Genomic DNA, 20,538 nt, shown 5'->3' with positions numbered 1-20,538 from the left:
CTTTTGTTTTGTATTTTTCAGTGAATATGGAATGTATGTCATGTTTGAATCACTTAAGAATGTCAAGAAGCAAATAGCCCCCAAGGCCGAACCTGTGCCTGTAGTGTGTGGATACTGGATTCCATTATTCAGTGGTTCTCACAATCAAATAGTTTCCCCGCACATTCAGAGATACATTAAAAAGATCCAAATGGGATTTATTCCTAGCTGGTTTTTGTAATCATCACCTATTATTATTAAAAATGCTGATCTCCAGTTTGCAAGGAGTAAGAACTGATAACTGGACACCTCTAGGGATTTATTTAGGAACGTTTTAAGAGAAAAGGCATTAGTTTTTACTCGAAAGCAATGGCTGTTTTTAAGATAATTGATAAAGCTGGAATTTCCAGGGTCTTACATTTAAGACCGGAAAAGTAATTTGGAAGATGTATTAGTCATGCTGCGTCTCTTTCAAACTAGCTATGCTTCTGATTTTTTTTGGGGGGGGGGTGTTGGGGTTTAATTGGCAATTGCAGGCTGCTTTGCATGCTCTAGGAAACATCTGTGGAGAAACTCGGTCTGAAAATAACATCATACTCAATTCTGAGGCAGAAGAAAACTTGCGACGTTTAGTTTATGAAGTAGCATCCAGGAGCTTAAAGTTTACACCATCGGTATTTTTTCTAATGCATTTGTAGCTTCAAAACTTCAATTCTTCTTACTGGTGCATTAAATCAGCTGCATGTTGATTTGACCTTCATTATAACTTTCTGTGATTTGAATATTAACAGAAAAAGTATTATACTCCTCGCACTTTTTTCTTGCCACATTTCTTTTCAAGTAAATGAAATAAGGCAATTCATTATCAGTGCATGATGTACTTTCCTTCTTTCCATAATATCGCGATTTAGAAGAATAATAGAGGGTTATAAGATTCATTCAGCTGGCTTATATGTCTGTCACTTGTTTGTCGCTCAGTTTTTCTGGTAATTGAGATTTAGCTGATAGTGTTCATGTTTTATGTAGGGTCTTTTCCTATCAGTCCTGCAGCAGGATTCAGAAATCCGATTGGCGGTGAGACATTCATGGGAACTTTTCTATTGCAAAGTTTTGTAAATGATGACACCGGGGGAAAAAGAAAAAGTATTTAAGGTTTCACTTGGGATAACACTAATGGATTTTCTCCTGTATTGATTTAGAGTTTAGAAGTTGGTCTCTGAATTTCAAAGTTTGATATTGATGTATCCCTATTTTCTAGCCAAACTCATTAGCCAATTCCTGCTATAGTTCAGAAGTGGATCTGTTAGAAGTATTTCTACAATGATATGTTAGGCATCCATAAAGGCAGGTACTCAACATTCAAGGATGAAGCATTTAGACTAGAACATCTTCACAAATTCCATGATTTTCTAGTGATGAGAAGCAGTGGTGCTAACATGAAACTTGCTACTTGGCGCTACAGAATTATCATAAAATTGTGATTTGGCATTTTGTAATGTATTGTCAGGGCTACAGAATGATAAGTGGATTAGTTGCTCGATCATGGTGTTTGATGGAGATCTGCTCAAAACAAGAGATAATACAGATGGTGACTGACCCAAGTACTGAAACCACAAAATAGGTCTGTTTCCAGTTTGGACAGTTGTAGCTCTTGTTACAATGCATTTTCATATCTGGTAATTCATATAATTGTAGGTATTTAAAAGATTCCATGGGAGCCAACTTTAGCAATAACTGTCATACTAAACCTCATTTATATGTTTCAATTATAATGATAACCACCCTGAATATTTTGTTCTTCCTTCAACTTGTGTTAATAATTGACTTCCAAATTCTATTTGGGAAGAAACGATAAAGTAGAAGGAAGGAAAACTAAGAAAGATCAAGATAGAATTTAAAAATATTACAACAAAGTAATTAAGAAAAAATTACTCTAGTTGGCCTTAAAAAATGCCCAAACCTGGCCTGAACCATTTAGCATGCTGGTTTCGCTGGTTCAGGTCTGGTATCAGAGTCTCTACTCTCTATAATCAAACAAGATACTTTGTCCATACTCTCAATTATGAAAATTAAAATTTCAGACCTAGGCATGATGGTGTTTTGTTCATAGTTCAAACTTATTAGACTTTTATTGGGAGTGGCTTAAAAATTATTCTAAGTTAATGAACCTTCACTTGCATTTTTTAGCTTTTGAGCTAAACAGAGTTTTCCCATGGCAAGCCTGCCTTTGGCAATGTAACTAATCTGCCTCTTGTGACGGGTATAACTAACCCTGCGTTGGGCAATGTAACAAGTTTTTTGAACAAAAACATGCCGTACCATGTGATTGTGGGATTGGCTATAGTTATTCTTGAGATGTGAAAAATTAAATAATAATTTCTGATAGAATATTAGGTAAGCAATTCTTTTATGTATACTCTTTTTTTTGGCCTGAATTGTTTATGTATACTGAACCCCGTTGTTGGGGACGCTACTACTACATATAGGAGAGTTCTCTTTTCTCCACATGATACATCTTAAAATTAATGGATCATGCGATAAAGGAGAAGTCAAGCAAAAATCAATAGGGGCTAATATAATAGTAAATTAATCAATGGTATTACTAAGGCTTAAAATTGATGTTTGCCTGTTATGTTTCTCCTGTCTTGGTATTAGGTTTTCCTCATTTTCACGCATGTGTACGTGTGTGTATGATTTTGGCAGCTTCCTACTACAATTTTTTTTTTTTTTTCCCCTTTCATCATATCATTAAGACAACTGAGAACTTCAGGCATGGAAGCTAGATATAACTGCTGCAAGGCTATACACAAAGCACTGATGCAGTCAAGTAAACTATCCGTTGATCCTGCTCTAGCAGCAATAGATGCAAAGGTTAGAAACTAAATCTTCTTCGTTACCACTACTGTCTGGGCATGTTTTGGTGGGGGATCAACTTGGATGTGGCCTTTTATAGGGTTCATATTCCAGGCAGATCCCCAGCCACTATATGAGCTTCTAAAGTTTGTGTTGTTTTTTTCGAGTTTTGAAAAATAAAGAACGATTATGTAACGCACATGTGATATGCCAAAAGAAGATCATAAATCTTGACCTAACTAAACCAACTCAATCGGCCATATCTTGTCATACGCAGCTGCAGGAAGCTATTGGAATGGGTCCATATCTTGGTAAAAGGCATGCGGAAGCTCAACCTGTTGTGATGACGGCTGAGAGATTCTAATTTATGCAAAAGGTGTGGTCATTGCATGTGTTGCCTTGAGCAAATATATGCAATGGTATCGTACTAAAGCCTTAGTGCTAGAAAGTGGGTCCAGTAATGTTGGAACTGAAGACAATGTTGGCACCATGTCATTATCAGATGTTTCAGAGTAATTATTTCCCTATATACGGGTAAAACGCTAGATATGCATGAATGGCTTTGATCTGTGATAGGGATTAAAAAAACTATTTTATTAGATGTTTCAGAGTAATTATCATTCTGCACAAGTCCTTATACCTTTTTTCGCTTGAGGATTGGATTTATCTTTTTGAATGGAAGGTGATTCATTCATTCAAAGAGAATTATAGAAGAGTCCTTTCAGAATGCAAGTTTCTTCCATCCTCCACCTTCAAATATCAAAGGGGAGGATGATTAAAGATGCAGCTGTAATCAGATGTAACTTGTGCACTTTGCCAATCTTTTAGCAGGATTTATCCTTTTTAGTAGGGACTCGGGATTTTTAATCCCTTCAGGACCTGAGACAAAAATGGGTTGATGTCGTAGGTAGGCCTTGTGGGAACAAACCACTGGATTATTTCGGGGATCGTTAAAATTAGAATAAGCCTGAAGTTAGAAATATTCTTGTGCAAAGGTATTGGTATGGATAACGGCAATCTATTACCGATTTCAAATGGAGAAACTGTTTAGGCTTCGGTATTGGTCGCTTCTAGGCCCTCTTATTCTTTTAGAAGATGCCATGGCACTTAAGCCCCCTTTCTTTGTCCTTTTCAGGCTCTAGTGCCTCTGATGTATGGAACCGCTTAAAAAAACAAAAAACAAAAACAAAGAAAGGAAGGAAGAATAGGAGAGTTTTATTGTTATGTTAATATTTCTTTTTCATTTGCGTACTTTTTTAAAAGAGAAAAAATCTTATCCCGTAAAACAATTACTTTATTTATTTGTTCAAGTAACGTGAGCTCTACTTCTTACAAGAGGGATTTTGATCATTTTTTCTTATTTGGCAAGATAAATATTTTAGGAAGTGAGGGAAATTTTTTTAACATTCCCCCCTCATATGCCTCCTGTTTGAAATTGGGAGAATTTTGAAGGAAAGAGTAATATTTTCGTTTGTATTGGCTAATATGTTGATATTATTTTTTTAATAATCTCATGTTACCTTTTGTCGTCGAATTGCATGTGATTTGGTATGTTTGTGGATTCAATCATGCCTCTCTTCCTCCATTTACATGCTATCAAATATAAAAAAAAGTTACTATCAAATATATTTTAATTTCCAAATGCAAATCAACAAAAACATATAAATAAGTCATCTATGTCATCTTTAAAAAAGTTATTTGGTTATTCATATCAACAACACAGAGGAAAATGGAAGTTGGAAGAAACATACTCAAATTAAACATATTTATTTCATTAGACCAAATTTTGGATATAAATACAATTATAATTGTTGATATATATTAGCTATTAATTGTGTATTATTATATTTATTTAATTTTGCTAATTATAAAAAATTAATATCACATATTATTAAATGTTATTTATAATTATATTTTATTAATTATGTTATAAAGTTTGTAAAAATCAACGTAAATAATATAAGGACAAAGTTGTCCATACAAAAATATTGCCTCCCCTCTTTTTCTAAACTAAACAAGACATTAAAATGCCTTCCCTACCTTTGTATTAATTCAAATAAGGTAATATTAAAATTCTTTATCTTCCTTTCATCTCCTTTTCCTCCATTAAAATTCCTCCTCTCTCGTCTCTCTATTGAGCCAAAAATACCCTCATGCAAACATGAGTTGATGTGTGTGTGGTTGTTATTTAGGCCTAGTAAAAAAATTTAGAAAGATGTGTCCTTGTGGAGACTATTTTCTATAATTTAAGTTTAGAGGGAAGTCACCGTTGTGTGTGCATGTATGATGTTGGTATGTCAACTTGTTCGGAAAGCATTTAGGATCTATTTGGAATAACTTATAAGCAGTTTTTTAACGTGATTGATGGAATACAAGTTAAATATGCAAGAAGGATTTTGTTTCAACTTATATGAAATATGTTTATAAATGTTTTTTGTCACTATCACAAAGTTCGAAAGAAAAAATAAAGGACTTTACTTAAGAGGCCACTGGGGAAAGAGAATCCAAATATGAGGTTATTCAAATCGTAGAGCTTATATGGACATATATTGGTGCAATTTTCAGATTTCCATCGAGGAGAATCAGATAATTTATTGAAGATATGAGATTTTCTCTGGCAACAAAGTGACTTTTTGAAACGACTTTTGAGTCCGCAAATTTTGGTGGTCAAGTGATTGGTGATTTCTTTGTTAAATAAGATTTTTTGCAATGGCAACAAACAGACATCAAAGCTATTCGTTGATAGTCATGTTAGGATAAACTTGTAATGGGTGGTCATCAGAAATTCATGTACAAAAATAATTGAGTCAATAAAGTTACTTTGGTCTCTGAAAAAGATAAGAAATTCGATAAACAGGACTGAATAATGATTCAGATTACCAAGAGAAGTTGTTTTAGCGGAATCATAGTGTGTCCACCAAAAAACATAATAAATTATTAATCAAATAAATAGAGTGATTGAGAATGAGCCTATTATAGGTGATTGTGAGCTCAGAAAGCCACTTCATCTAGGTTTGTGTGAATTTATGTATCAAGAAAAAGAGTTGCACTAATTAAAAATATATTATATGAAGATTTTCTAAGGGAAATTATAACGATTATTCAAGAAAAAAATTACTAAAAAGTTCTAATAACAATTTAAACAGTAAAAATGACAATTTTGAAACTTGTTTATAATTATTTTTTTTAGATTTTATTGTAATTCTTTTTTTTTAAACATATTTTAGATATCCTTATACAATGAATTTTAGAATAGAAAATGTTTGTGCAGTTGGTGATGAGCTGTCATTCTCACTATTTTTTATTTGTTTGTTTGTTTGTGAGAGAGAGAGAGAGAGCCCAGTTTGTTTGATGATGAGCATTCACATGCATGCCAGAATGAGTCCGCCTCTTGACGAAATCCAAGGCCCCCCCTTCTCGTGTTCTGGGAGGGCGGCCCGGGGCGGCTACTCGTGTCTCCTTGCGGGGGACGTGTCCACATCTCATTCTCATCCACCCCCATCCATTCTCATCCGTCCGATCCACCGAGTGAGCCTGCGAGAGTGCCCGTCCTTTTTCTTTAATTAAAATTTAAAAAAAAACTGACGAAAAATGCCAATTAAAATTTAATTGTACATAAATATGTTGAACTTGTTTAAAGAGTCGCGTGAAATCAATTTTTCAGTTAAGCATAAAATAAAAATATTTGTATATAACCAAAAATATTGTGCTCCTACCTTTAAAAATGATATCTAGTTAAGAATATGGGTTTATATGAGATATTTTCACTATGTTTCCTCAAGACACAAAAAATTCTAAATCTTATTAATTTTATCTTTAAATTGAACAACTCTCTAATTTTAAATCAGTCTTATATTAAAAATTAAAAGATTATATTCATATAAAAAATAATAATATGGTATGAATAAATAGAATGAAAAAAACTTGTCTTTGTTTCGCTTTTACTTTTTGTGTTCAAAATAATGCCGACTTCACACGCAACCTCTAGTGTTGCCGACAAATGTCGGAACCTGAAACTTGGTACCCACACACCTTAACTGCCGTCACGCTAACTCCCATGTTCCGTTTCATACAGCATCTCGTCAGAGGCCGACACGTCATAACCGCCGTTAACGGATGACGCCGCCTTTTGAGGGGGCCACGTGTTGACGCGACAGCGCGGCTACGTGGATTCCCTCCTCCTCCTCCTCCTTCCGCGCAATTACTCCCTGTGGGCCCCACTGGGTGGGCTGGGGCGGCGCGCGGGCTTTCATGTGATACTCTCAATATTAACATTAATATATTAATATATTATTATTATTATTATCTGTGTGGGTGTGTGGGGGAAAGCAAAAGCGGTCAAATCCCTCGTTGACTGACTCAGCGGAATATTTCATCATCGTCCCGCTTCCTTTGAGATTGGATTGGATTTTAGAGAGAGAGAGAGAGAGAGAGAGGTGCTTGGCACGTGTGTGTGTGAGCCCACACGCATTTCTGATGGACCACGCGTTTCCCAGTACGTGGCGCCTTGCCATTTTTTCTTCCCAATTCACATCATCATATCATATCACCTTCCAATAACTCTTCCCTCCTTCACATCATCTTTTTCCTTTTTGGTGTTGTCCGGCTCCTCAAAATAGGGTATAATGGAAAATGGCATCCATTCTCTTAAAAGAAATTTTCAGGAGAAAAATTATGTGATTTATATCCCAAAAATTCACTAACATTAGAGAGTTTTATATAGCTCAAAAGCAATTACAATTTTATTTACAAAATATGAACTCTCTTTTTTTAAAAAAAATTTGAATATGAACTCAAGTTTACTATTCTCTTGGTATTAAGAAAATTTATGGTCATGACATATTAGAAAAATTAGTTGGCCAGTTCAAGAAAAGAAATTTATGCATGATGATTATCTATTTTATACTCCCTCCGTTCCTTATTATAGGAGACATTTGATACTTATGACATATTTCTATATATAAGAGATGTTTAAAAGTTGTCTCTACTTTTTTGTGTTGATTTCCTATTTTACCCATATTTATTATCTCAAACCCACACTCTCTCTCCTTTCCACTTCTCTTTCTTTCAATAATTTAATTGCTCTCTCTCCTTATTAATGAGGGCATTTTTGAAAAAAAAAATTATATTTTTTCACACATTGATTGTTCTTAACTAATTTTAACTGCCTTTTTATCAACGTAATTCAGTTATTTGTCTCTTATAATAAAAATAGAGGGAGTACTTTTTTAATCTTATTTGTAAGCAGGCACATAGTAAAGACTTAAATATATGCAAGAAAAGACAACAAAATATGATTACTGATTTATTATAATATTTTCCTGAAGGTATAATTTTGTTGTGTTGGTTAAAATTAGAAGGGTGACCAAATAGAATGAAAGTAAAGGCCGTACATACGTGGCAGGAAGTGATTAGAGAGCAGTATCCTCCGCAAGTGCTTCAGCTTGGAGCATCAAGCGCCCAAAAGGAGCGTAGCTTTTTCCTCGCACGCACACGCTATCCCTTCTCTGTCTCCAATCTTTCACTATAAAATGACCCTACCCCCATCCGGTTTCCTCAGACATTGCGTCTCCTTCCTCTGAAGCCTAACCACTCTCTCTCCCCCCGTCTTCTCTCTCCTCAAAAAGTTCTCTCCGTTTCAAACCCTTCAAAGTCTTGAACCAAGAACATGGCTCCTAGGCATGGACCCGCCGCTCTCGCCGCCTCCAATCCGGCCCACACTGCCAAGGAGATCCGATACAGAGGTGTTCGCAAGAGGCCGTGGGGGCGTTACGCCGCTGAGATTCGTGATCCCGGCAAAAAACCCGTGTTTGGCTTGGCACTTTTGATACAGCGGAAGAGGCGGCGCGTGCCTACGACGCGGCGGCTAGGGAGTTCCGTGGCGCGAAGGCCAAGACTAATTTCCCGTGTCCGTTCTGAACTTCCGATGAACAACTTCAGTCGCAGCCCTAGCCAGAGCAGCACGCTTGAATCGTCATCGCCGCCGCCGCCGCCAGTTGCTCCTCCACCGCTGGAACTCTCCCTTGGGACGTACACTTCCGGCGGTGCTTTGGGGTTCCCGGTCATTCCTGTAGCTCGCCCGGTGATGTTTTTTGACGCGTTTGCTCGGGCGGACAGCATGATGGCAGCTGCCGGCCGTCGTGAGATGTGCGGCTTTGAACGGCCTTTTCTGGAGTTCCGCCGCTCCGCCGGCGATGGCGGTGCCCACAGTGACTCTGATTCGTCCTCCGTGGTGGACTACGAGCGTGGCTCGCCTCGCACAGTCTTAGATCTTGACCTCAACGTTCCTCCTCCGGCGGAGGTTGCCTGATCTGGCTGTGTTTTGAAGATCCTCCGGCCAAGATCCGACGTTTTTTATATATCTACTTCATATTTTTTTTCCTAGTAATTTTAGAAAAAAGGAAAGGAAAAAAAAAAACAGTCTTTCGAGGATGTAGACAGCTGGGAGAGAAAGTAGCTGACATGCTTAGGATTTGATGACGACGATAATATCCGCACGTTGTGTAAATAGATGATAACAGAATCCTTTTTTGCAGCTTGTGTGAGAACTTGACAAGAGTTTCTCTCATATGGTTGTTTCTGAATTTACTATTCATCTTTATATATAATGGAAATCAATCGATCTCTTTTTTGTTCCCAGATTTCCCTTCATTTTCTCGCTTCCTTCCTTAAGATTCAGTACTGTTTAGTTTAATTTTGTGTTTCCTGAGAGATGAACTGAGAAAGAATTGTTCTCATTTGAAGTAGCTCCAAGCGTCAAAGATCGCTCATCATTACGACCGTTGATTCAATTGTGCCCGTACATTTTGCCATTAACCAACAGATCCGAACATGGTTGAAACTTCTCCTGCAATTTAATTTGTTGAGATCTGACGATTTTGATCAGCCAGGCCTAAAGGCGTTTCTTTGATGCCGACTCTTTAATGAGCGGATGAGGGAGAGAAGAGAAACAGAGAATTTATGTGATGGCTGTTATCCAAAACCAAATATTTTTTTTCCCAATTAAATAATTACTATGTTGATGAATGGAGGAATCTTTCAGGAGGAGGACCAAAGTCGGGTGTGAACGGGTATTCAATGGCATTGACCAAGCGGAAACAAAACGGTGCCGTGTCATCGTATGAGGATGAATAATTGCCTCGTGATTCGCGTTGTTATTGTCGTATTTGAGGGGGCGGATCTGAACGCCAGATAACGCGGGCAGACAATGAAACGACGGTAGGTCCAATCACTGTTTGAATTAGGATGATTAATGAAATTCAATAATAATTATGTTTAATAAGGGGCCTTGATTAGTTATTATTAGGGGAAAAGTGTGATTGGGGGCGAGGCGGCAGGGGCGGCGAAAACGGTACGTACAAGGTGGTAAGACCGAATCAGAAGCGAGCGTGTCTGAACGTGGGCCCCACTCGAGAGCATTCCGTGTGGACTGTGTTTCTGTCGGCGTTGATGTTGTCTTCACGTGATGTTCAGTGCCTCACTTCCCATTACCATTAAAAAAAAAAACATATTTATTGATTTCTTTATTTGTTCTATTTTATTATTTCCTGAAATTCCTCGTTCCTCTCCGCCAACTGCCTAACTTAACTCGGACGAAACTCCAATTTTTATTTTTGGTAGAAGGAACTCCAATTTTTAATGCTAGTGGATCCGATAATATATCCCACGCTTCGCGATTCGTAGTACTCTTCTTTCAGTTCTAAATATGAGAGTGCATTTTAGTTTTTATTTGTCGTATAAAAGTAATATAAAAAATAAAAAAAGCAAAGATTGTAGAGGGGGACACATGTGAATACTATGGGGCGGAGTGGGGCCCAGGATAAATGGTGTTGAAATTACGTGGAAACCATGCAAAAAGCAAAAGAAAAGGGAGAGAAGGCTGGGTCGTAAGGGGGAAGAAAGAAACGCGGCGGCCGCCTGGGTGGGACCCAGTGGGGGGGCATTTATTTATTGTGGAGCGAACACGTATACTACGTACGAAGTGCCTTTTGAATATTTTTGGGTGTGATGAAGGGGGAAGGGGGCAGACATTTGTGGTGATGCTGGTGGGGCCACGTGGGTAATGAGTACGGTTGGAAGAAGCAGCGGCTAGTGCGCCAGCTCCAGCTGGGAACGTGTCTGTCGGATGAACAACCAACAATTATGGCGGCGCGTTCCCTCCCCATTAATTGCCTCTGCGTGGCGCGTGCTCCTTCGTCCTCCTTTCTTTACGCCCCCGCGCCCATTTCATTCCTTAGGTGCGGTTTAACCTTTTATTTTTTCCCGCATAGTTAAATACTCGCGCACGCTAACATGCACTATCAACATGCCACTGTATTTTCTTTTTTAAATTGTTCCTGTAGGAAAAAAATGGTGGTCTTTTATATGTTTTTAAGATTTTATTTTCAATTCTATCTCTATTAATTAAGAGAAACCAATATAGAGGTAAAAAAGAAGAAAATGGGTCAAAACAATACTAACTACTCCTTGTTGTTCTATATATAAACTTTAAATAACAGAATCGCGTTTAATGATCTAGCAGTTAAAATTATTTAAAAATAATAAATAAATCATAAATATATTTTTTCAACTTTGCACTTATTTATCAAGAGAATAAATGTGAGAGGCAATAAATAAAAAAATAATAAAGAATATATGGGGTAATATTAATGAGATGGAGAGGGTACTAAATATAGTCACCTAAAAACAAAGTAAAAAAAAAAGTATTAAATGCTCAGAGAACTCAAAAATGAATATTATATTTTGGATTAGATCTCTCTCCAAAAGTGAAGCTTATATATAAGATTAGAGGAAATACTTAATAAGGATAAAAAATTTATTTATTTAATGATCTCTAAAAAACTGCTACAAATGATAATCAGAAAGGACCATGAACTGAGAATTTTATTCACGTTTGATGAGCTGCAGATGAGTTTCTGTTGACTTAAGTGCGGTCTTACCTGAAACAATCTTTTTACTTTTCTTTCTCCTTTCCCCCCCCCCCCCAAAAAGGATTAAGATTAATTAATTATCACCCATATCATGTCTGTCATTTTATAAATTTATCAAAACGTTCGTGTCATTGAACCGAAAAAAAAAAAAATCGTTCGTGTCATGGTTGCTCAGAGTAGATGTGCGTTTTGGGTTGCTTTATTCATGCTAGGTCCTTTCATCATTAATACACGACTTAATTTGAAAATTAATATTTGTTTTCTATGTAAGACCTATTTCACGTGTTTATCAATCTTTTGAAATTAACTACATTGATATTTTTTCAACAATAATTAAGTAAGAGAGATAGGAAGAAAATTAAGAAAGATAATTAGGATGTTTTAAAAAAAACATATCATATTAACTAATTTAACAGATATTTTTAATCTACTCAAATTAGATAATTAGGTTTTATATTAATAATTAGAAGAGTAGTAACATTGTAACATTACAATGAAATTTATAATTTTGCTATGGTCAGATTAAATCATAGCAATATCATATAGCCCCTTATACCCGGTATACATGCCTGATGGACTCCTGCCCAGATACAAGCAGATGATGTGGGCCGTCAAAGCCCAACAGACTCGGATGAAGAAAAGAGAAGGGGCAATATGGAAAGAAAAACTAAATACTAACTCTTCCGTTTGATATGAGAACCAGAAAACTAATCTATGAATATTAAAAATATTACTCCTTTATTTTTTAATATAAGACCTAATTGTTGAGTTGATTTTGATCCTAAATATAAGATCTATTTCTTATATTTATTAATTTTTTATAAATTACTCCTATGGATACTTCTTCAACCAGAATTAAGTAGAAGAGAGAAGGAAAATATTAAGAAAGATGATTCATTAACTAACTTATTTAACTTTTTTAATATAATTAAATTAGTTAAATAGGTCTTAATATCTTATATTAAAAACTAAAGGAATTTTTGAATTGTTTATTTGTAGTTAGAAAACTATTGCGGCTTTTGACCCATTTAAGAAATATATAATTTTTTATATTTCTCATCGGTTTTATAAAAAGAAAACAAAAATAAAGTAATAAAATTATTAATAAAAGATATAAATATAAATAAAATTAAGTCAAAAACAGATAACATTATCATATTTAAACATTCATTAACAAACATCTATCAACAAGACAATAACATTCAAAAGTTTAATCAAGAATACAAATATGCAATAGATAGATGCTATCATTAATTATTTAAAATTTCATCATCGCTATCGTTAATTGCTCTTTTCTATGAGCATGCTCTTTTTTAAGGAAAAATTACACTCAGGTCCTATAGAAGATAATTAATTTCAAAAAAGTCTCTGGAAATCCTGAAATGATTCTGAAGTCCTAGGGACATGTGTGTAATTAATTATAATTGTGAAATTACTTATTTACCCCATTAATTTTATTGCAGCAATTTATTTATAATCTCAACAGTGACTGTTGACAACCCGAGTAGAAGTAATTGACAACCTCGGCAGTGTTCCTGATAACTCACTCTGTGGGATGCCATGAGCGTTGCTGAGGTTGTTAACCACCTCTCATTGAGTTGTCAACAGCCACTGTTAAGGTTATAAATGAGTTCAAATTAATAAGGGTAAATAGGTAATTTCATAATTATAATTAATTATACACAGGTCTCTGGGGACTTAGGAATCATTTCGGGATTTTTAGGGATTTTTTTGAAATTAATTATCTTTTATGAGACTTGAGTGTAATTTTCTCCTTTTTTAATGGCAAAAATATCAATTTTTTAAATAGAAATTTTATTTTTATATTTTATATTTTAGCTATTAATTGAACAAATTATTGTCACAAATCAAACTATTTTACAAACTTTAATATTAAAATAATAAAAAAATTATAAGAGGTTAAATTTAAACCCGCGGCCTTATAAAGCTAACCCTTTGAAATCTACTTCTCAGTTAAAGGAAAAAATTTTAAGCCATGCTTTCACAATTTTTGGGCTAAGCGTGTCGAAGAGATGGCCGTTTTTCGGCTCTAGTTTTGGGAGCCTGGCCGCTTTTTCGGGAAAAAAATCAAAACCGAGGAAGGGAGATTTTCCGGCGCCGCCAGATATTATCCGGAAACAGATAGAAGAGGCGAGTCTGCACTTCCCAGCCTGGCCCATATTGTTCCACCAAGTTCTTTTCACCATGTCGTGACTCGGTTCTAATTCTTCCTCGGTCCCTCTATTCCTTTCACTGTGGACTCTTGAAATCTCCCATTTGTCTTTGATTTGGGTAAGATTCGGGTGCGTGAGTCTCCATAATAACGAAAAGCAAAACAGGGAAAAATGGGAAGAATCTTCGTCGTGGAGCTGGAGGGCAGGTCTTACAGGTGCAAGTACTGCAAAACCCACTTGGCCCTTGCCGATGATCTCATCTCTCGGGTATTATTCTTTCTTTATTGGTAACCTCAGACCATTTTTCTGATTGGAAAGTACGATTCTCCGTGCTTGTTAGTGTTTATTAATTTGCTGTCTTTTATGTAATTGCGGCCTGTGAGGTTTGTACATTGGATGTACAAGCATGGTTTAGTGACAATTAAGCTTTTGAAAACTTCAGCTGTCAGCCTTTACTCTCTTGGATAGCTAATGGGATTGGGGTGGTTTTATACTATTATACTGAAGTAGTATCGCTGGAGAACTGTTCTTGACATTCAGAAACCTTCAAAGCTTGATATGTTATGTTCCGTTATTGGAAGAATTAAAGCTTATGTAGTCGGTTGAACATTTCACTATTCATTGGTGAGGGGATGTGATTTTCCGCCCTTCATCCTTTTCTGTAACCGCGAATCCATCAGCCAACAGGTTTTTAAATTTGTGAATTTGATTTGATGAGGGCATGTATGTTGTGATGAAGCCTGGACAAAGGATCTGACTTAGCAAGGTGATAAAAAGTTTTAGATACTGAGATGCACTAGCTCTACAAAAATTGGTTGAGTAAATCAATCATTTTTTTTACACTAAACATATTAATATACTTTTTAGTGAGGCATACTTCTGACACGTGTAGCATTTTTATTAGTAATGATTAGATCAATTAATTTTTTCAAAGATTGGATTTTCCTAGAAATTTTGCTCCAAAGTTATTGTTATTCTAATACCTTTTCTAAGGTGTTGATATGTGGATTGATTTCTGCTTCATTTTGTAAACCCAACCGATGGCAACAATTGCATCATGAATCTAACCTGGTCACTGGAGGCCATCAACTAAGACGGCATCTCCTAGAAGAATAATTTATGCCTACCATTATTGTTGAGTTTCTTATGATGCCTTGGCTTGTAAGCTTTTTGCAAAGTGTTCATAGTTTCGCTAGCATTTCTACCTTTTTCCTGACTTTTTTTTTTGGAAGTATCCTTTGCTTCTTTCCTTTCCTCAGATGTGATCAAATCATTCCTACCACAGCTCCAATCTTAACTATAGCTGGTCCCTTAAAAGACTGTAATTAAGGTCAGAAAGCTTCAATAAGAAGAAGCTTGAACCACTGGTGTGCTTAGGCCCAGGAGAAGAAATGCCTGTGTCATGATTAGAAATATTGACTGTTCCAGTGCTGCCAGCTTAGCTTCATTTAGTATTGTTACTTGTATTTATCTTACTGTGATTGGGTGTCTTCATATAATAGGGATAACTACAAAAGTGGGGATTACTATAATTTATTATGAAGGTAAATAAGAGATGAATAACTAAATCTATTGCTTCTTATTGCATGCATCATCCTTATGTTGTTGATTTTGCTTGGTTTCTATTACTCTAGTGCTTAAAATGCTCTGATAGATTTTTTTTTTTTTAAATCTAATTCATTAAGCAAAATTTTGTATCATTATTTTCAGGCTTTTCATTGCCGACGAGGTAAAGCATACCTCTTCAATAATGTGTAAGTACTTTGCACTTCTTACTGGGTATTCAGTTGTGAAAAATAACAGTTTATGGTAGTGTTTGTGTTGTATCTCGTATGTTAAGTTGTTAACAATACCAGCTTGTCACTAGTGTTTGTGTTTTTTATTTTGTTAAGAATGCTTACTGATCCAGCTAAAGCTTTTACTGTGATTCTTATATTTTATTTTATATAATTTGAAACTACTAGTTACCCGATCCATGTAGCTCTCATATTCTGTAAACTCGTTCTTTATTGTGAGTGTTGCATTCATCAGTACACCATGGGCATCTTGAAAATTGAGGTGAGAAAGTGCAACAAGATGAAGGGCACTCTTGTGCATCTACAAATTTTAGATCCCAAGTCTAATTTTGTGAATCTTTTTCTATGCGAGTGCGTGCACTTCCTTTTATAACCATGACCCAACCCCTTTTGCTGAAGATTACATCTTGTACACGTATATGATCAAGTTATTCTTTATTTAAAATAACCGTTGATGGCGCCATTGTTTGACAGTAATGCTTCTTTCTTTGTGTTCTGTTGACTCTGCCATCTTTATCCCAAGCACTAGACATGATTGTATCAACTGACATCACTTGTTCAAAGCAACAAATTGGATTAAATCTGCTGATGAGTTGTTGAATTTTTTTGATTACGTGGTATAGAATGGAAGGAACCTACTAGTAGAAATTTATTGATATCCCAACTTGAAGTGTGATAACGTGGAATTCCTAATATTCCCTTTTCTTTATTTAGTCAAGAGTTTATTGTAAATAACCTTACTCTTGGGGACATTATTATAAAATTCTCTTTAGCACGAGTCCATCACTTGTTAATGTATTCAGAAAAAATGCAATTATCCGGGGCTAATTCTTCCCCTCCTTTTCTCATTTCTTCAGCTCTTTCCTCTTTCTCTCTAACATATTGACAGTTCTGCGCAAATTGAAAGCTTTCTGATAAGTGAACTTGGAATCTTCAATTCGTTGGCCCTGATTGTAATACTCTAGTGAGGGGACATCCAGAGAATATGTAACCATATTCAAAAGAATGATGTAAGTAAATGAAGTTTTTCCCTAACCTTTTGTAGACAGTCATGTTGGATTTGCTTACAGTGACTTTATAAGAAATTGATTTCAGGTCTTCTTAAGTGACCGAAATTTGGAAATAGTGGAATCTATGTTATTGGCATAAGTTTGACCATTGCTTTGACCATAGCCAAAGTTTAATCAACGATGTGGCTCGGACTTGCTGCTGTTCAAAAAATTATTGAAGATGTGGTGTTCTGTTCTTCCATGCTGGATTATGCAGCCGTTTCCTGAGACAATGTGTCTTTAAACGTTATATCCCAAAATTGCTTAACTCGTAGGTGCATGCCTTAAATAAATATGCGTTTGATATATCTGAGGAAGTAAAGCCGCTAATATTTGTTTCTATGTTCAAAATAGATTGTTTTTTGCGTCGTGTCAGTTGGAATCTATATTGCTCTGTTACAAATTCATTGATTCTTTCTCCTTCACTCAAAAGTTTCTTGCCTCCCATGTTGAATTTACTGTTTTCAAGTTATTATTTTTAGAGGAGGAAGTTCGAGGAATTGTTTCCAGGTTGATTCTTTGTGGTGAATTTTCCATTATTTATTTATTGTGACCGTCTTTCTTTTGTTATGAATAATGTCGCCAACCATTTATTATTCTTTCATGTCAACTTTTCTCCTTGATAGATGTGATTGATATTGATTCAGCCCTTGAATGGAAAAATAATGAAGATGCTGTCTTTGCAAGCTGAGTTTTAGTAAAACTGGATGATTATGAGCATGCAGCAATATGTAATATTTGAGAGTTTCTTATATTTGAAAAGTACTATCAGATAATTGCATAACTTCTTGTAAAATTGGACAAGTACGATATTCAATACAGGAACCTGCACACGTCCATGTGTTGATAGAGAGAGGGAGGGGGAGAGTTTGAAAGCATGTCCCAAGGCTAACTTTGTGTAGCTTATTATTGCTAAAAAGAAACCGTAAACAATGTTTTATCTTTCTTTAACCTTGCAATAATTGCAAATATTGGATGATTAAGGACTTGTCTGTTTCCTTCATTCTTGGATGAAAATATTGCTTTGTTCTGATTATTTTAAGATGCTAATGTTTTGGGCCTGTGATCTAGAGTGAACATCACAGCTGGAGTACTAGAGGAAAGGATGATGCTTTCAGGATTGCATACGGTGGCAGATATCTTTTGCTGTTGCTGTGGTCAAATAGTTGGCTGGAAATATGTAATTTTCCATTAATTTACCCTTTCGTCTTCTTGCATCTGCAAATAGTGTTAAAGATGAAACTCTTAAAATGCATATTCTGGATAGAAATTTTGTGGTTGTGGTGGATTAGTTTGGTCCGTGGATATGCATGGCCCAACGTAATCCAGGCCATTGGTCTTAAACTCAAGCCCATCCTCCCACATATAGTATTCCCTGCTTGGCCTCTTCCAGTCGAACAAAAAGTAATCTATCTATTATTTTACTCTTTCAATTTTGCATTATTGTGTTTGAATATATGTTTTTGGATTAATACAATTTTTGGTTCCTTAAGTTTGCATGAATTTTGGTTTAGTCTCTCATTTTAAATCATAAATTTTGGTTCTTTAAAGTGCAAAATGGTCTAGGTGTTTATTAAATTATAGGGACCAATGCTTTAAACGGGAGGAAACTTGAAAGATCAAAACCTGTAATTTGAAACTTGAGATTGTATTAACCCAATATTTTCCTTACTTGCATATCTTATTTAGGTACTACATAATTATGTTTTCCGAGTCAAATTTGACCTAAATTTTATTCGTTGAAAAGATAATTGGGCCAAGCTCAAAGCTTTAGCCGTGGCTATTACTTGGCTCTTAATGATGGGCTTAGGACCCTAGGCCTTCTAAAAGCTTATTCTGGCCCAGCCTGGGTTTGGTAGAGGAATGGTTATGGAAGAGAGACATTGAAGTATTTGTCATGCATAAGCTCCCCTTTTTTAGTTGTAGTCGCCTGTCAAAAGACTTTTTAATCCCTTTAATGCTATTGTTCTGCTACAGGAGACTGTGCATGAGAAGAGCCAACAGTATAAAGAGGGGAAGTTTGTTCTTGAGAGGTATCATCCTATTCTTTTTCTTGTTTGCCAAAAAAAGAAAAAAAAAAAATCATCTTGAGAGGTACCATCCCATTCTTTCGTTTTTCCTCGAGAGGTATCATCCTATTCTATTGACACCTTTGCTAAATATCTTTCTGGACTATACGATGTGGTTTACTGATTGTGTATAATCTTCTTGCTTGTCCATATGACAGAGGAAGGATTGTTGATGAAATTGATATCTCCCCTGAATTCTATATTGACACCCATGCCAGCATGAGTGATGCTGAAGACGCTTAGCATGTTTCGTTCTGGTCATCAAACACTGCTTTTGTATATAAATGATTATAATAATTGTAATAACTATAATAATAATAATAACAACAACAATGGTGTTGCTTCCCCCCCCCCCCCGGGGGGATCTAGCATGATTGCGTTTTACTTTTTTCCTTGTTTTTTAATACTGGAGCAGATGAACAGGAGAGACTTCTCCAGTGTGTAAAGCTTCTGGATGGAAATGGATTAAAAGTATCAAACACTTTACTGTAGCAGATGAACTTATGAGCCATACTGCTGAATGTATCCCTAATTCCCATCCTAATGATTTTAGCATTTGATTTCACTTCGGCGAGATTGATCCTTAACAAGAGCATTAAACTCTGACAGTGACAACTTTCTAGTCTCTTCTATGTGAAATTTTTGTTTAGGTGTCATTCATCCTGTTGGTTGCAGCAGCAATGGTTTTCTTGTTAAGTAATTGGAGGAATGACACTGATATAATATGCTTAATGATCCGGCTTCGCCCTTAAATATTTACTTGAGAAATGTTTCAAGTGATGTCTTGACTGAGAAGTGAATCACTATATTAGTAATAAAATCTATAGGAAATTACATGATTTATAAATCATAAACAATATAGTCTCATTTCATATTTTATGCAAAGTATGCGACTTGAGTAGTTGACTCGCACTTACCCAAACTTACTCATATGGCCTTTTGAGGTGTGTTAGGATTAACTTTTCATAAATAACTTTACGCAAGTTAGAGCAAAATTTTTTTTATATACTTATCTCGTACACCAAAAAAATCTCTTCTTATTGTGCCACTTATACTTTATCATAGATGAACTGTACAACAAATAGAGCTGATAAGAAAAACTGAACAGTAATATATTGCCTTCTATTATTTGTTTCGCACGAAAACACTACCGTATTATTAATTACGAACAAGTATAGTGCTAGTGTACATCAGAAGGGGTTTAGGCTATAATATACATTGAACAAGAGCGCCGGATGAGTTGGAGGTTGAAGATTGCCCTCTAGAATAATGAAACCGCCAAATTGAAAGCCACTCTGTGAAGTCCTGGAGAGGGTAAAAGCATTCAGAATTTATGGGAGCATATCTTCATTACTTGCCTATTTACTCGTGCTATCTGGTTTGGAAGTCTTTCAATTAGACTGTCATGTACAAATCTCCCAGCCTTCATAGCCTGGCTTGAAGTTCTTCTCCCTTGCCTTTATCGAGATGGTCACTTAGAAAAAGTCAAGAAAATCATCATTGTTCTGCACACTATTTGGCATAAGAAGAATCTAGCACCGCATAAAGGTGTGATCTTAAATCTAGATAAAGTTAGTGAAGAAATTAAAAGTAAGGGTTTCTATCTCCAAATGGCTTTCAAGTTATTAGGTAATAGGCCACTAACTAAAGCTTTCTGTTTGAAGCCTCTCACTGCTCACAACTTGCCA

The 20,538-nt window shown here is 35.7% G+C and overlaps 3 protein-coding genes and 1 long non-coding RNA gene across 5 annotated transcripts; all 4 read left to right on the top strand.

Annotated features, from left to right (window-relative positions):
- Window positions 1–348: 348 nt before the first annotated feature.
- Window positions 349–1,600, top strand: LOC114752258 (uncharacterized). Its single transcript, XM_028940985.1, has 4 exons — window positions 349–390; window positions 516–653; window positions 1,006–1,053; window positions 1,487–1,600. Exons 1-4 carry the CDS (start codon window positions 349–351, stop codon window positions 1,598–1,600), a joined length of 342 nt encoding a protein of 113 aa, XP_028796818.1.
- Window positions 1,601–2,746: 1,146 nt separating this feature from the next.
- On the top strand, window positions 2,747–3,471 carry LOC114752255 (uncharacterized). Its single transcript, XR_003740819.1, has 2 exons — window positions 2,747–2,850; window positions 3,110–3,471. It is a non-coding gene; the product is annotated as an uncharacterized LOC114752255 (long non-coding RNA).
- A 4,934-nt stretch (window positions 3,472–8,405) lies between these two features.
- On the top strand, window positions 8,406–9,471 carry LOC114752253 (ethylene-responsive transcription factor 4-like). The gene has a single exon (XM_028940979.1). It carries the CDS (start codon window positions 8,501–8,503, stop codon window positions 9,140–9,142), a length of 642 nt encoding a protein of 213 aa, XP_028796812.1. The 5' UTR covers window positions 8,406–8,500; the 3' UTR covers window positions 9,143–9,471.
- A 4,307-nt stretch (window positions 9,472–13,778) lies between these two features.
- Window positions 13,779–19,333, top strand: LOC114752254 (protein yippee-like At5g53940). 2 transcript variants are annotated; one of them, XM_028940981.1, is made up of 6 exons: window positions 13,779–14,203; window positions 15,647–15,690; window positions 17,853–17,961; window positions 18,759–18,814; window positions 19,009–19,126; window positions 19,266–19,295. In XM_028940981.1, exons 1-5 carry the CDS (start codon window positions 14,108–14,110, stop codon window positions 19,091–19,093), a joined length of 390 nt encoding a protein of 129 aa, XP_028796814.1. In that variant the 5' UTR covers window positions 13,779–14,107; the 3' UTR covers window positions 19,094–19,126; window positions 19,266–19,295. The 2 variants fall into 2 exon arrangements, with proteins under 2 accessions (XP_028796814.1, XP_028796813.1); XM_028940980.1 differs by having other exon boundaries at window positions 19,009–19,333.
- The last annotated feature ends 1,205 nt before the right edge of the window (window positions 19,334–20,538 follow it).

The sequence above is a fragment of the Neltuma alba genome, unplaced genomic scaffold (genome assembly GCF_004799145.2).
Source record: "Neltuma alba isolate B1F8T4 unplaced genomic scaffold, ASM479914v2 tig00007300_pilon, whole genome shotgun sequence".
Classification (NCBI taxonomy): Eukaryota; Viridiplantae; Streptophyta; class Magnoliopsida; order Fabales; family Fabaceae; genus Neltuma; species Neltuma alba.
This window is presented reverse-complemented; position numbering and strand designations above follow the sequence as displayed.

Coding starts and splice junctions, on each gene's coding strand:
- LOC114752258 (XM_028940985.1), top strand. CDS start 349: ATGGCTGTTTTTAAGATAATTGATAAAGCTGGAATTTCCAGG. Junction 391..515: donor ATAAAGCTGGAATTTCCAGG/GTCTTACATTTA, acceptor TGGCAATTGCAG/GCTGCTTTGCATGCTCTAGG. Junction 1,054..1,486: donor ATTCAGAAATCCGATTGGCG/GTGAGACATTCA, acceptor ATGTATTGTCAG/GGCTACAGAATGATAAGTGG.
- LOC114752253 (XM_028940979.1), top strand. CDS start 8,501: ATGGCTCCTAGGCATGGACCCGCCGCTCTCGCCGCCTCCAATCCGGCC.
- LOC114752254 (XM_028940980.1), top strand. CDS start 14,108: ATGGGAAGAATCTTCGTCGTGGAGCTGGAGGGCAGGTCTTACAGGTGC. Junction 15,691..17,852: donor GCATACCTCTTCAATAATGT/GTAAGTACTTTG, acceptor CCTGTGATCTAG/AGTGAACATCACAGCTGGAG. Junction 18,815..19,008: donor GGGAAGTTTGTTCTTGAGAG/GTATCATCCTAT, acceptor TCCATATGACAG/AGGAAGGATTGTTGATGAAA.